Source organism: Ictidomys tridecemlineatus, chromosome 16 (genome assembly GCF_052094955.1).
Source record: "Ictidomys tridecemlineatus isolate mIctTri1 chromosome 16, mIctTri1.hap1, whole genome shotgun sequence".
Classification (NCBI taxonomy): domain Eukaryota; kingdom Metazoa; phylum Chordata; class Mammalia; order Rodentia; family Sciuridae; genus Ictidomys; species Ictidomys tridecemlineatus.
The window spans coordinates 26,522,811-26,538,653 of NC_135492.1; the positions used below are offsets into that span (position 1 = coordinate 26,522,811).

The 15,843-nt window shown below is 50.0% G+C and overlaps 1 protein-coding gene and 1 pseudogene across 1 annotated transcript in view; one reads left to right on the top strand and one right to left on the bottom strand.

Annotated features, from left to right (window-relative positions):
- Positions 1–3,173: 3,173 nt before the first annotated feature.
- LOC144371267 (arylsulfatase D-like) lies at positions 3,174–12,700 on the bottom strand (annotated as a pseudogene).
- A 134-nt stretch (positions 12,701–12,834) lies between these two features.
- Positions 12,835–15,843, top strand: part of LOC144371268 (uncharacterized) — a 34,393-nt gene continuing 31,384 nt past the window's right edge. The window contains 1 exon segment of the mRNA XM_078033675.1: positions 12,835–13,083. Within this exon segment, the coding sequence (XP_077889801.1) occupies positions 12,835–13,083 (249 nt within the window).

Here is a 15,843-nt window from a genome sequence, read left to right on the forward strand (position 1 = left end):
CCTCCTTCTTCTCTCTCTCCTCCTCCTCATTTCTTTTTCTCCTCCTCCTTCTCAACATCATCATCTTTCCTAAATCTCCTCCTCCTTCTCCTCCATCTCCTCCTCTTTGTCCTTCTTCTGCTCATCTCTCTTTTTTTCCTCCTCCTCTTTCATCTCCTCTCCTCCTCTTTCATCTCCTCTCCTCATCTTCCATCTCCTCCTCCTTTTCCATCTCTTTCTCCTCCATCTCCTTCTCCTTCTCCTCCTCCATCTCCGCCTCATTACCCCCTCATCCTCCCCTCCATCTCCTCCTCCTCTTCCTTTATTTTCTTCTTCTCATCATCTCTCCTCCACCTCATCTCTACTCCTCTTCCTACTCTTACTCCTTCCCCTCCTTCTCGTTCTCCTACTCCTCCCCTTCCTTTTCCTCCTCCTCTCATTCACACTCCTTCTCCTCCTCCTCCACTTCCTTGTTCTTATCCTCCAACTCCTCCTTCTTCTCCCTCTATTTTTCCGCCTCCCCATCTCTCTTTTTCATCCTCATCATCATTCTTTTTTTCTTCTATTTCTCCTCCTATTTCTCTTCCTCCTCTTCTTTCTCCTCCTCCTCCAATTTCTCCTTCTTTCTCTTCTTTTCCTCCTCTTTCTCCATCTCCTCCTCCTCTCCTTCATCCCTCCTTCTTCTACTCCCAATTCTCCTCTTCCTCCTCCTCTATCTCATCCTCCTTTTTTTCTCCATCTCTTCCTCCTTCTCAATATTCTGTCTTTTTCTACTCCTGCTTCTCCTTTTCTTCCTCCTCCTTCATCTTTTTCTCCCCTCATCTATCTCCTCTTTCTCTTCCTCCATCTCCTCTTCTATCTCCTCCCTCTCTTCCTCTTCCTCCTCCACTCTTTCTTCTTTCCTCCTGCATCTCCTCCTCCATCTCCTCCTTCTCCCTCTCCATTTTCTTTTTCTCCTTCTCTCTCTCCTCTTCCTCCTCCTCATCTCTCCTCTTCTTTCTCCTCTTCCTCAACATCTCTCCTCCTCCTCTTTCATCTCCATCTCCTCCATATCCTCCACTTTCTCCTCATCTTTCTTCCTCCTCATTATCATCTTTTCTTAATCTCCTTCTCCTTCTCGTCATCCTCCTTCCCCTTCTCCTCCTGCTCTTTCTTCTCCTCCTACATCTCCTCCTCCTCCTCCTGCTCCTCCTTCTTCTCCTGCTCATCTCTTTCCTCCCCTCCTTCTTCATCTCTTACTTCTCCTTCTCCTCCTCCTCCTTCTTCTCTTTCTCCTCCTCCTCCTGCTCTTTCTTACTTTTGTCCTTCTTCTCCATCTCCTCCTCCTTCTCCTCCTCTTTCCTATCTCTCTCATTCTCCTCTTCCTCCTCCTCCCCCTCTCCTCTCCTCCTCTATCTTCTCCTTCATCTCCTCCTCATTCTCCTTTCCCACTTCCTCATCTCTCTTACTCCTCCTTTTCATCATTTTCTCTCCTCTATCTCCTTTTTCTTCACCTCCTCCTTCTTCTCTGACTCCTCTGTAACTTTGTCTTCCTTCTCCTTCTCCTCCGTCTTCTCTTTTTCTTTCCTCCTCCTCTGCATCATCATCATCATCTCTTCTCCATCTCCTCCTCCTCCTCCTCCATTTTTTACTTCTATTCCTCCTCCTTCTCTTTCCCTACTTCTCCATCTTTTCCTCCTCATATTCCTCCTTCTCCTCCACCTCGTTCTCCTCCTCCTTTTCCTCCTCAGCCTCCTTTTCCTGCTCTTCCATCTCCTTTTACTTCTTCTCCTCCCTCTCCTCCTCCTCCTCATCTCTCCTCTTCTTCCTCCTCTTCATCTCTCCTACATCTCCTCCTCCTTCATCTCCTCTTGCTTTTATTCCTCCTCCTCTTTTTCCTCCTCCTTCTCCCCTCCTTCTCCTCTCCCCTACCACCTCCTCCTCCAAGTTCTCTTCCTTTTTCTCCTCCTCCTTTTCTCATCCTTTTCCTCTTTCTTATCCTTTTTTCCCCTCCTTCTCCTCCTCTTTCTCTTCCCTCTCCCCCTCCTCATCTCTCATCTTCCTCCTCATCATCAACATCATCTCTCCACCTACTCCTCCTCCCCCTCCTTGTCTTTCTTTTTCATCTTATTTCCTCCTCTTCTGCCTCCTCTTCCTCCTTTATTTTCTTTTCCTCCTTCTTCTCCTCCATCTCCTCCTCCACCTCTGTCTCTTTCTCCTCCTCTTCATCATCATCTCCCCCTCCTCCTCCATAGTCTCCATGCTCTGGAACCTCCAATGCGGACTCCTTTGGCTCCCTGTCTCCGTCCCTCCCTGTGGCTAGCCCATCATCTCTGTAGATCCCGTTGCACCTCCCCAGCTGCTGGTGTTCATCTGTGGCCTCCAGTAACCCTCCATGATCGGAGTCCTAATAGGTGATTGTGGAGTTCTTCAGACGGTTCTAATCAAGGGCTTGGAGGGCTTTAACTGTGGAGAAGGTGGAAGGTGTCAGAGAGAGCGCTCACACGGGTCTCAGCTGGGGGCATGAGCTTCCCATTCTATGCACAAGCCACCTTGTACTGGACCGTCACAGAAAGAGCCCCCTGCCCAGAGACTACAGGGATATGTGTGATCACGGTTCTGAGACTGTCATGCCCAGGTCTTTTTAGCACTGCGTCACCTCGAAAATCAGGAGAGACTTGCAAAGAAATATCCAGGACGTCGTCAGCAGGCATGGTTTTGATGTGCAGTGCCGGTGGGGTCTAGTGCCCTAATAAAAGGGTGAGAGGGTGGCCGGGGTGGGGAAAAGCCATGACAGATTCTAGCCCACATGGAAGGAACCACAACCAATAGCAGCAAAGTTTATGATGGCCATGATCAGAAGAGCACGGGACACCTGCAAACCCAGCAGTATCTCCCTGCACCGTGGAGACCAGCGGTCCTTCCTACCTCTGAAGGCACAGAGGCCAATTCACGAGGGACGTGAGCTGCTGTCCTCCTTGGGAACATGTGCCTCTCACGTAGTTCAGATGTCAGGATATTCGTGCAAGGACATGTCACCTGACCTGTGAGGGCTTCCATGTCTCCAGGAAACCCTCGCAGATGAAAGAGTCTGCAAGTTCTTTCTTCTCTCTAGCGTGTCCCCAAGCCCCGAAAGCAGAGCCCTTTTCCTCCACGATGCTGAAGCTAACGTTTTCTCTCATCTTCCTGTAACCACTAAGGGTGACGCTGAATGACAGCTTCTCACAAAACTGACTCCTAACAAAATGATTGGTTTTGTGCAAAATTAGACTATCACTGGGAAGAAATGAACAAACAAGTGACACGAGTTGGGTGTACTCTCACCCTTTCTTGATCTTGACTTACCTACAAACCACTCCATCCCCTCTACGTTGTCTCTGTATAAACCATGGCATCTTCTCCTGAGGAAGGCTTTCAAGGTCACCAGAAAAGTGTGGACGTGCAGCTGGGACACAAAGAGGAGAAAGGGCCTTTCCTTGTTTGTGAAATTAGAAAACCACTGGAATTATGGACGGGAGATGATGGTGTCCACAGTGGACCTTGAATGTGCTGCGTCTGTGACCTGGGTTCACCTGCTGGGATTTCACTGTGAGGGGTCCCCTCAAAAACTCATGAGTGAGACCATGCAAGAAAGTTCACAGGTAAAATGATTAGATTATGAGAGGTGTGACCTAGAAGTGGATTAATCCACTTGGATGAACTCACTGGGTGGTGACTGTAGCACGTGGGGTGTGGCTGGAGAAGGGGATCCCTGGACTGTGCCTTTCGGGTCTCTATCCTGTCCCTGGTGAGCAGAGCTTTCTCTGCTTCCTGGTGCCCTGTCTTGAGCTGCTCTCCTCCTCCAGGGCCTTCTGCCATTTTGTTCAGTTCCCCTTGGGCCAGAACCATGGAGTCAGTTGGCCAACCATAGACTGAACCTTGGAAACCATGAGCCCAAAATTCTTCCTTCTCCAAATGTTCTTCTTGGGACCTTTGTTCACAGTGGCAATTTTGTCTGAGTAAAACAATATCCATGGTCAGTATACTACAGGAAGATATTTTGAGAGGGAGCGACGGGACACCCCACCCACCCACCCTGTGTTACAGAACATTGCCATCATTATTATTTTATTATTAGGTGCTGCTAATTTCTGACTTTCCCTAATTTATAAATTAAATATCTTCATAGGTATGTACGCATAGGAAAATAGTTATATATTATACTATATGTATGAATATTTATTTATTACTTATATATGAATGGTTGGGTACTTTCTGGGGTTTCAGGCATTCCCTGGGCCTTGGAAAGAGTCCCTGATGCACGACCACTACTTGGATACTTTCCAGTGCAACCCGGTAACTCAACGCAGAGATCCAAGTGTGGAAACCAAACCAATTCATACAAAGAGGTTTGACCTTTCCTTTTTCTTTTCTTTTCTTTTTTTTTTTTTTTAGCACCAGAGATGGAACCCAGGGGTGCTTCCCCACTGAGTCCCTTCCCCAGTCCTTTTGATATTTTATACAGACAGAGTCTCACTGAGTCTCTTATGGCCTCTCTCAGTTGCTGAGGCTAGCCTCCTACTTGCCATCCTCCTGCCTCAGCCTCCCCAGCTGCTAGGATGACAGACATGGGCAAAGTGACTCCATAAAGAAATCCTTCAGCATATACACTGTGGATTACTATGTAGCCATGAAGAAGGATAGCTTCCTTTCATTTGTGAATGAAGTGTGAGTTTGGACCTTTTCAATGCTCCTGCTGCTATGGGACCCCAGGGTAGCTCATGGCTCAGAAACTACCCCCCACCCCAGATCGTGAGGGTCTCCACCTTTGAATGTAGGCCGTGGCTTCCTGCAGCATCCGTCTGATGGTGCTCCCCACATCCATGGGCTTCTCGGTGACCTGGTGGTTCCGCATTAGCACACAGTTTTCCAGAGTCGCAGGAACCCACAGCTGTAGAACCTCGTGGTGAAGACGAGGCTGGCTGTGCGCCCGACTGCAGTCTTGGGGTCCCAGAGGAGGACACTGGGTTTGGCAGCCATGGGTGTCAGGATGCCCAGAGCCAGGATTCGGGTGTAGCGGCTGAACCGGGCAGCCACTGTGACCCCCAGCTCTGGGGGCCTGTCAGGGTCGCAGTTGTTGATCAGGGTGAAGGGCAGTCCATAGAAGTAGTGGGAGCTATGGTTCAGCGGGTGGTGGCAGTGGTCACCGCGGGACGCGCAGCTCACGCCCTGGTGCCACTTTCCTGCGAGTGGAAGTGGGTGGTCAGCCACACAAAGGGCGCACGCTTTTGCCTGGGACAAAGAACCCCGAGGCCATTTGGATGCAGTCAGGGGAAAGAAACCTTCAAAAGAGCAGATCCTGAATCAGCAGAGGCTATGAGTGACCTCAACCAAGACTTGCTTTTGGTTTTTGGTACCAAGAATTGAACTCAGGGCCACTCGACTCCCGAGCCCCATCCCCAACCCTTTTTTGTTTATTTAGAGACAGAGTCTCGCTGAGTCACTTGGGGCCTCGCTAAACTGCTGAGGTGGGCCTCTAACTTGCGGTCCTCCTGCCTCAGCCTCCCAAGCTACTGGAATTACAGGTGGTGGAGCCAGGCTCTGAAGAGCTTTCTGATTCTTTGGGGCTGAAGAAGATAGACAGGTTCATAGAAGGAAAGAAGGCAAAATATAAATCAAGTACCCCAAACCTCTGCAATGAGGAGAACTTCTGAACTGAAAACCATCCGAGAGGGCCGGAGTGGAGCCAGATACCAACTCAGGAGGCGGAGAAGGATGAAAGTTTTGTTTTGTTTTTTCCTCCAGAGGAAATTGGTCCCTTGACATTTGGATGGGAGGGGAATCAGGTGTTCAAATACTTACGAGGCTGGTGGCATAGCCTTGTTCCTTTGGGATTTTTGCAAAAGTGGTTTCATTGGCAGGAAGCCCGCCTGAGCCTGCATTCCAGTAGAGGACAAGGTACTCATTGTTGTCCATTTCTGCGGATCCCACAGCAGAGCAAGGTTAATGTTCCCTTTGCTAGGAACAGGTCTTAGCAAAGGGATTCTGAGCACCAGGGGGCAAGAATATGGCTGTCAGCACTTGGGGAAGGATGAGAAGTGGTGCTCTAGGTAGGGAATGGGTGCACATCAGAGAGGTTGTTGAATGTGCTATTGTGCACAGCATGACCCCACCACTGAGCATCATCTGCCCCAATGTCAGCTGCATAAGTTGGACACACCTTGTCTATCATGAGAACCAACCCAGTCTATCTATCTATCTATCTATCTATCATCTATCTATCTATCTATCTATCTATCATTACCTATCATCCAGGTACCATTACGTTGCATCTATCCCCTTTCTATCCACACATCATTTATCTGTCACCTGTATATGCATTATGCATCTGTCACCTCTATATACCTCTATCACCCATCATTAGCTATCACCTGTTTCTCTATTATCTATTGACAGGATTGCTATCAATTGAGCATCATTAATCCATCTTCCTTCATTGATGGTATCACCATCATCATCTATGGAGCATTGTATCTCATCTGTCAATCACCGTATTTCTGCTTCTCATCCACCAATGATGGTGGTCATCCCGTCCCAGAAGGCTCCCTCTGCACAGCCTACCAAGGGCACCTACCTGGCAATTTTATGAGACAAGAGCTGGTACGTGGAAAATATCAGAAGGAAAAGAACCTTTCTCCTGTACCAGACGTGCACAGATATTTGTGTTGGGTGTTTTTTCCCTGAGCAATTTTTTTCTCTGAGTATCAGCACGATTCCCGCAGAACCTGCAGTGTGCTGAGTGTCCCAGGTCAGCTAGGGATGATCTAGACCTCAGAAAGAGGTGTGTGGTTATCTGTGACTCCCATTTGATTAACCCAGGGGTACCTAACCTCTGAGCCCCCTCTGTAGCCCTATTTTGCATTTTACTTAGAGACAGGGTCTCACTGAGTTTCTTAGGGCCTCCTTTTGGCTGAGGCTGGCTTTGAACTCGTGATCCTCCTGCCTCAGCCTCCCAACCGCTGGGATGACAGGCGTGTGCCACCATGCCCGGCATTGTGCGTGGGTTTTAACACCCACGGGGGCTGAGGGTCCTGAGGGGTGAGGGCATACGAGGTCCTGTTCGGAGCACACACTAGAGGAAAGTTACAGGATGGGACATTAGCTTTCAATTTCCCAGTATCTGCGGGATCACTACCAAGCTAGAGTGGCGATGGGGTCCAGGCTGCAGCCGGGAGCTGCTGTCCAGGGTCCCCGAGACACCCACCTGATTGGAGTGGCTCTGCTCGGGGTGCAGAGCGGGGAGGCCGCCAGGTGCTGAGTGAGTCTCATGCCCTCCTCCACCAGCCGGTCGATATTGGGGGTCCTGAGAAAATCAGATGAATGTCCCTTGGGAAAGGGCTGGGAATTCTCTGGGCCTCAGACGAGGCCTACATGGAACTTCCCGGGGCTGCGTGGCACCTGTCTTAGTGCGCCCACTTCTCTGAGTTTGCAAAGGACAGATGAGGCTCACCCTGGGCGGTTCCTCCTACAGCCCTCCCCCCCACCTCAACTGATGCCAAAGCCACAAAAGGCACCCCAGATTTTGAATTTTGGCTCTGGCTTGGAGGGCTGGCACAGAGACACCTTGCCTGTTTCGCTTTCTGGGAGTCATGAATGACAGATGTTGCACAGTGATTATAAAAACGGGCTGTGAGAGACGCTTTTGTCCAGCTGGGGAATGACATGGGTTCTGAGCCCAGGCAGTCTGGGCTCAGCCAGGACCTTAGGTAGGTTCGGGGTACGAAATGCACATCTGTGTGGTGACATTCTCCTCTTAGGGTGGGTTATGGGGGACCCCTTGTCATAATAACTCTGTGGTTACATCGCAGGGCTTCTTAGAGGAAGATGGACCCCAACAAAATTACATTTAAAGGAAGAGATGACTGATCTCACACACAAAGGCAAAGTTTTGGGCTTTTTCTTATTTTTTTGGGGGGAGGGGTGGTATGCAACCCAGGGGGCTTGTATGCTTTAAATATCCCATCAGCATCCACGAAGGGTGCACCCTGAGTTTCCTACCAGGTTTCTCAGGTGAAAAATTCAAAGAGAAGATGAAAAACTTCACCTAAGAGCTTTTGCAGTCAGATGTGCAAAAATAGATTGAAAATCTCACTATAGATGCGAATCCCAAAGGCAGTGACCCAGCCCCTAGAGCTCAAGGAATTCCCCACGGACTGTCAGATGACAGGTGCTACTCTATTCCCTTCTCCCTTGGAGGAGGCTGCATCTGGTGGGAGCTAAGCTATAAAAGCTCAGACCTTGTTCTTCATGCACCTAAAGCTGACTACTCAGTGACCTCCCATAAGAAAAGTTTTGCTCCTCTGAGGACAACTGGAAAAGTGCAGAGACACTGGAGGTGTCCCACTTTGAGATGTGGTGCTATTGGTGAGCAGCAGGTGGAGACCAGAAATGTTGGTCAACATCCTACAATGCACAGGATGGGCCCATCACACAGAGTGATCTGAGCCAGTGTACCACTAGGACTGAGGCTAAAGAACATTGCCAGTCCTTCCATCCATCCATCTACTCACCCTCCCACTCATTCATCCACCATTCAACCATCCATCTATACATACATCCATTCATCCATTCACCCATTTGCAAATCCACCCACCCACCCATCCATCCACCTACCCATCAATCCATTCACCCATCCACCCTTCTACCAATTTGCCCATCCAACCACCCATCTGCCCACCCATCCACCCACCAAGCCACCCGTCCATCCATCCATCCATCCAGGCACCCATCTATCCATCCACCCACCCACCCACCCACTCATCCATCCATCCACTCATCCACTGATCTGTCCATCCATCCACCCATCTATCTATCTATCTATCCATCCACCCATCCACCCACCATCCACCCATCTATCTATCTATCCATCCACCCATCCACCCACCATCCACCCATCTATCTATCCATACATCCAGGCAACCATCTATCCATCCATCCATACATCCAGGCAACTATCTATCCATCCATCCATCCATCCATCCATCCATCCATCCAGGCAACCGTCTACGCATCCATCCATCCATCTATCCATCCACCCATCTATCCATCCATCCATCCATCCAGGCAATCATCTATCCATCCTTCCATCCATCCATCCATCCATCTATCCATCCATCCATCTAGGCAACCATCCATCCATCCTTCCATCCATCTATCCATCCATCCATTCATCCATCCAGGCAATCATCTATCCATCTACCCATCTATCCATCCACCCACCCACCCACCATCCACCCATCTATCCATCCATCTATCCACCCACCCATCCATCTATCCATCCACCATAGTTGGATGGGAAGATAGACAAATGGATGATGCCTGGATGAAAACATGGACAGATGGGTGGGTGGAGGAATGGCTTGTTCATAAATAGATAACTAAGATTCAGGCTGATGGATTTGGGGTAAAATTCTAGTGATTTGCTAGCCTGAGAATAAAGGACTCAGAACTGAGTACAATTTTATAAGCCTGTGTGTAACCCTCTATCCAGTTTAGCCAAAATAAGAAAATACCCCACAGTCTCTAAGATCCTCTGGCCTCCAAAGACCCCCATTCAGACCTTCTCCTGGCCACCATTTTGGCCCTGGCTCCCCCACACCCCACTAAGACATGCGTTTTTCCCTAGTCTCCAGACATACTAGGGATCTGGGTTTCTGTGAACACAGGATATGCGAGTATCTTTTGGACTCACATCTTTCAAATCTTTTGGGTCTGAACCCAGTGGTGGCATTTCTGGGTCATATTGTGATTCAATCTTAAGCTTTTGAGGGGCCACTATATTGTTCGCCAGGGGCCACCTGGAGCCCCAGGAGCTGGAGAGGCAGGAGGAGCCTCCCTGGAGTCCATGGAGGGAGCTCATCCTGGGACTCTGGTCTCATCCTTCGCCCTTCAGGGCTGGGTGAGGGGTGGTGGTGCCTGGATTACATTTAAGTCTCTGTGTTTTAGGTTATTTATTACAGCAGCCCCAGAAACCCTTACATACCAAGCAGAGCCTCAAGTCGTTTGAGAGGGCTAAGACCCTATTTTTACTGTTGGAAAATAATCATTTTTGGTGCTGAGTTCTGCAGCACTAAGAAATTTCATTTGCACTGGACGATTTTAAGTGAATTATTCCACGAAACTGCACACAAGACAGCACCCCACCACCCAAACAGCACTCTACCTCAGTGTAAGGTTCCCATAGCAACCAACTTCCCTGATGCCCAGAGCATCTGCCAAGATCAGCAGGATGTTTGGCTTGAAGGCTTTCGGTGATTTCTGCTCACAGGTCTGCAGAAGCCAACATACAAGGAGGAGAAGCAGGGTGGAGTCCCTGCAGAGGAAATAAATGTACAGAATTTGGCATGCAAAGTTACACCATGCATATGTAGATGTCAGGGGTCTGATGAGGAATTGAACCGAACTCCTATGATGCCAACTGCGCTCCAAGAGAATTATCCAGTTGTGGGAAGCCTCTGGTTTTGCAAGGAATCCAGCAGCCCAAAGAAAACCAGGGTGGAGTCCCTACTGCTAATGGCCAATCAAGACCAAAGCTGAGAGAGGCCCATTTCCCCCGTGCACCCAAACTGGAGATTCTCAGCAAGCAATCAGACACTGAGCCCTCCTAATAAGAAAGTCCCCTCCAATTTAACTCCATGCAAACAGCGGAGGTCCCCTCTTTATCCTCTGGGGACACATTCCAAAAATCTCAGAGGATGTTGAAAGTTCAGCTAGTACCTAACCCTAAATAGACTATACTTTTCCAGTATATATAGGTGCCTGTCATAACATATAGTTTATAATCCAGGCAGGGCACTAGCAGGACCAGACTCACAGGGACACTAGGATTTTAAACCACAGATGGGGGATTCAAAGCAACCCCAGAGACGCAGTGCAGCCGGCAGAGAAGAGAGTCCCTGAGCCTCTGAACAGGGGGCCAGGCGCCCCACCGCCCCAGCGACTACTAGGAGCTTCACTGATGGGTCCTGGGCTCCACCTGCCCCAGGACCCAGAGGGACTCAGCTATCCAGGACACGTTGGGGGTGGGGCAACGCGGGAGAGCAGGTGGGGCGGAGTCACTGTGACGTCACAATGTGGGGGGAGGGTAGCCAGAGGAAAGGGGAGGGAGCTGCCATAGACCTTGTGCGCCCTGGGGCTGGGGGACTAGAGGCTGGTCCCACTGCAGGAGGATCCTGCCGTGCAAGGGCGCAGTGGGCAGACTGGAAGACCCAGGGCAGGACTGGCGTGTCCTAGCGCTGGGGGAGGGGGGCAGCTGTGGCGGGGGGCGCGGATGAGGGAAAGTCAAGGGTCCGCACCCTGCGGTTTTTAGCGGCGGTGGGGGAGGGTCATAAGGCCCTGCACAGTTGCGCTGGGGCGGGATGGGGGACTTGCGGGCCAAGAGCAGGGCGGGGCGTGTCCTAGAGTGGGGGTGTAGGCATGCTGGGGGTGGGCCAGGGACGGGACTGAGTGTTGGGCACCCCGGAGCTGAGGCTGCGAGGGGTACGCGCCCAGGAGCTGGATGGGGCCTTCCTAGGGGGACACAGGGTGGAGGGCGGTGCAAGGGCGTGTTCTAAAGTGCCCAATGGACTGCAGGGGGCGGAGCAAGGGGCGTGTCCTAGAGGGGATACGCTGAGGGTGGAGCAAGGGGCGTGCCTCAGTTTGAGCGGGCAACACACAGCTGAGGCTGGGAGTGGACGTGCCCAGGAGCCCACCAGGGCCTGTCTAGGGGAAGACTAGGCCTTAAAGTGGGGTGGCGCAAGGGGTGTGCCCTAGGATGGGGGGACTGGACATGCTGGGGGCGGGCCTTAGTGTTGGGCACAGCGCAGCTGCCTCAGGGTGGACACTTGTCCCAGGAGCGAAGTGGGGAGTGACTTAGGAGGGGAAGGGGCAGCGCAGGGGTCTAGTGGCGGCCCTAGTGTTGGAGGCACCGTCAGTGCTGGGGGGAGAGGAGAGAGGCCCTGGAGCGGGACAGCAGTGGCTTAGACTGTTCCTGGGGACTCCCCAGCAGCATCAGGGAGGGGGCGCGGGGTGTGTGTGTGTGGGGGGGGACTCAAGCCGAGCTCCAAGTCGGGACCAGGTGGAATACAGGGAGTGATAGGGCCAGACGGCCATATGGGGAGGGGACTGGACAGGAGTCTCAGCCAGGGTCAAGACCGTGTTGTGTGAGGGACAAGATTTTGTCTTAGAGTGATAGGCCATGGCTGGGGGTGGGGACCAGGACGGGACACGGAAGACTACGAATTTATTGGGGGGACACGGGCATCGGGCTGCCTGTCTTAAAAAATGTGTATGTGGAGGGTGTCACAGCCGTGTCAGGGTGGGGCAGGGGACATGCCTTATAGAGATTGTGGGACTTGGCCCTGGGGAGGGGTCCTGGCTCCGAATGGGAGGGGTCAGAGCAGGTCTTAGTGGGGGGACACCTCAGCGCAATTGTGCCGACCTGGTGTGGGGGACACAGGTCATGAGGGGGCAGGGAGCGGGTCTTGGAGAGGTTCCTAGGCCCAAGGGTCTCAGCATGGGGAGATGTGTCACCCCCTACGACCCGGGAGCAGCCCCGCCTTAGTCGCAGGCGCAGTTTCCAGGGGTTCAACCCGGCCCCGCCTCCTGCTTGGCCTGCGCCCCCTCCTCCTGCTCCGCCCCCCACCTCCTTGTGCGCCCCACCCCAGCGCTGCTTTCTGGGCCACGAAGAGAATGCGTCTGGGGCTGGGTTTTGGTGACTCGCCATTTCTGAATGCCTTGGCTTCCTTCCCAGGGTCTTGTGCTCGTCCCCTCCCCAGGCCGGAGTGGCTCAGTCCCCGGGTCCCAAGTACCTGGCGGTGGCCTAGGCACGTCCCCTGGACCTGCGAGCTGCACCTCTGCATGGATCCCGTGGCTGTGCGCTGGCACCGAGGAAGGACCTTGACCCCAGATCTGGGCGCAATCCTGCCTGGGCTGGTGTCTCCACCCACGGGGCTGCTGGGCGCGCTCCTGGACCCTGGTGGTTCACTTCATCCGATTAACCTCCCAACTCTGGGCCTGGGGAGTGGCGCCTGGAAACAGGTTCTCCAGGGTCCCCACCTCCTTGTGAAGCTGGGGCTTCTGCAGCTGCTTATTCTGGATGGGGCACAAGTAGGATGACTCCCAAGGCAGCCAGGGCAGCTTAGGGAACACCTCCTTTTTTTTTTTTATTCCTTCCAAGGGTCTTGGAACAGCCCCACCCCCCCTCATAGAATTGGTGGGAATTCAGCTCCACCAGGTTCCGCATTTGGAATCTCTAGGGGGCTGGACTCTTGCTCCTTTGTGCACGCAGGGCCTGGGGTGAAGCCAGAATTAAACAAGTCAGTATAGACAGTGAAAAGGGGTGAGGCCAATTTTGATGAGTCTGGCAAGTTGGAGACTTCCCTGAGGGATTGAAATGTCAATTCCTTCAGTGCCCTTCCTCCACCCTTATCCAGAACCTGCCCTTGAGCCAATCTGCTGTTAAGATAGCTTGTCCCCAGAATCGCCCCTTTCTACTGGGAGCTACAAGGTTTTTGATTAATGTGTCCTTGGCTGCTCCATCCTGTCCTTCCCCCTTTAGCTCTTCTGGTTCCCAACTTTTAAGCAACTCAGGAGCATCCCTGGGCCTACGGAGCTCTTAATGCTTAATGCTTAATTGCAGTTAGTGCAGCTGCCACTCTTCAAGACCCAGGTAAAGGGCTTCCCCGCCTAGGCAGCTCTCAATCACCTGTTCAGTACAGAGCAGGCATGTTGGGTTCTGCTGAAGTGACTTCCCAGTTCTTTTTTTTTTATTTCTCTTTTTTTTACTGGGGTTTTTCACAATCAGGAGTTGGTGAAGGAGTTCCTGTCATCCGCTGTCTGACAGGGTCACAGTGTGGGGGATGCTGTGGCAGGGCCACACCATCTGGAAACCGAAACCATGGGGAATGTTAAGTGTTTTGTTTATGATCCTCCTGATATGGAGAACAGGGCATCCGTCAATCAATAATGAGGAAAATTCCCAGAATGAGACCAAGGACACAATTGAGCCAGGCCCCAAGGTGTGTTTCAATATCTCTCATGAGACAAACAATAGTGTTATTCCTTAAGAAACTCACAGGGGAAAGATGACCAATCAAAGTTCCCGAGAAAAGCCTAATCCACAAGAAATGTTTATCCCAGGGTTAACAATGTCCACTAATGTCCCCCTCCCTTCCAAAGCCACAACCTCTACAATAGGCTAGTTACAAAAAAAAAAAAAAATCGCTGTGCCAACAAGGACCACACTATGTAACTGGCTTAATTAAAGGAAGATTATAGTATTCCCCTCGAGGACAAGAGGCTAATAAAAATACATTCCTCCCAATTAACACCCCTCCTCTGCCTCACACAGGAATTCATGATGAAAGTGGAAAACACAGAGTTAATATCAATGGCAAATGGGTTGAGGTGCAGAACCTGCCCTTTAGTTAAAAGATTAAGAAGACATGAGATTTGGTGGGCTTTGACCACGGATCTAGGAAACTTTAAGAAAACAGTTAAATAGGTCATACATAAAAAAGAAAATTACTTTGGAAATTAAAAATAGAATAATGTAAAATTAATATAGATACATTTTAGAGTCACTTCGGAATAATAGGCTTTCACTATTTTAAGTGTGTTTCACTATTTGAAGTGTGTTTTACTGGGACTTTAGATTAAAAGTAAGAAAGCTTACTAATGATTATAGGTGTGCTTTAAAGTTAAAGGTTAATGAAGTAATTATACATATGATTTAAAGTTAAAAGTTAATAATAGACCAGGAGACATGTAGTTGAGTAGTATAGTGTTATGAGCCAGGTTATATGGGCAATGACCAAACAGACTCCATTTTACCTCGAGACTTCATATCATGTAAGAAATGCTTCTTCCATGCTCAGGCTTGGGTCTGTTCCTTGCAGAGACAGTTATAGGTCCTGCAGGGAGCTGTCCCTGGCTGCCCAGCTAAATTTTGTTCATTTGGACAGAACTGGGAATTGGTGTGTTTTCTGAGTGACCTGCCCCACAACAGTGTGCACCTAGTGATTAAGGTGAAAATGTAAATAATTAATCCTGATTGTCAAAGGTTAGAGGAAAATATTCTAAACCATGTCCTCAATATATCTTAGATAATCAATATTTCAGAAAAGATTGTGACTCTTGAAAAGTATGGACATCAAATAAGTTTGGGGCTTTGAGACTATTAACTACCTGGAAAGATATCTACAAAAATGATATAAAAATAAAGGCCCTCCTAAGGGCAGAAGATTCCTTTTGAAGGCTGCTCAGAACTTGCAACCTGCACTCCTTCAGCACCACATAAAAATAAATAAAAATTAAATAAAGGTATTGTGTCCAACTACACCTAAAAAAATTTAAAAAAAAATAGGAACAGAGTAATACTGAGACAATCTCAGTGAGTATGTTTGTTTCTCTGTGCACCATATCGCCCCTTGACATGTCTTGAAAACGTTTCAATATCTTGCTGAACCTCACTCCTCAACCTGGGCCAATAGCTGTTTTGTTTCAAGGATGAGGCCTCCTTGGTCCAGGCCCCAGAGACACCCTCATGAATAGAAGCAAATCATTGGCCTCAGCCCACAGGTGAAGGGAGACTGTCCCAAGTCTCCACGGAGTTTCCTACAATGTGAGGATGAAGAGGAGCAAGGAAGAGGTACATGTGCTTGAAAAAGAGTCAAGAAGTTTAAAAAAAAACCCAGAAAGTGACTTGTTCATTAAACACGGGTTAGCAAGGCAGTGAGATTTGAGGGTGGGGGTAATTAAACATATTTAAGCCATTTAAATGTTTATATCATTCTTCATGTGGAAGGAGAATTGTTTTCTTCAGAAATAGATATGAAGTGGAGTTTGAGGACAAGTGGTTAAATGTTA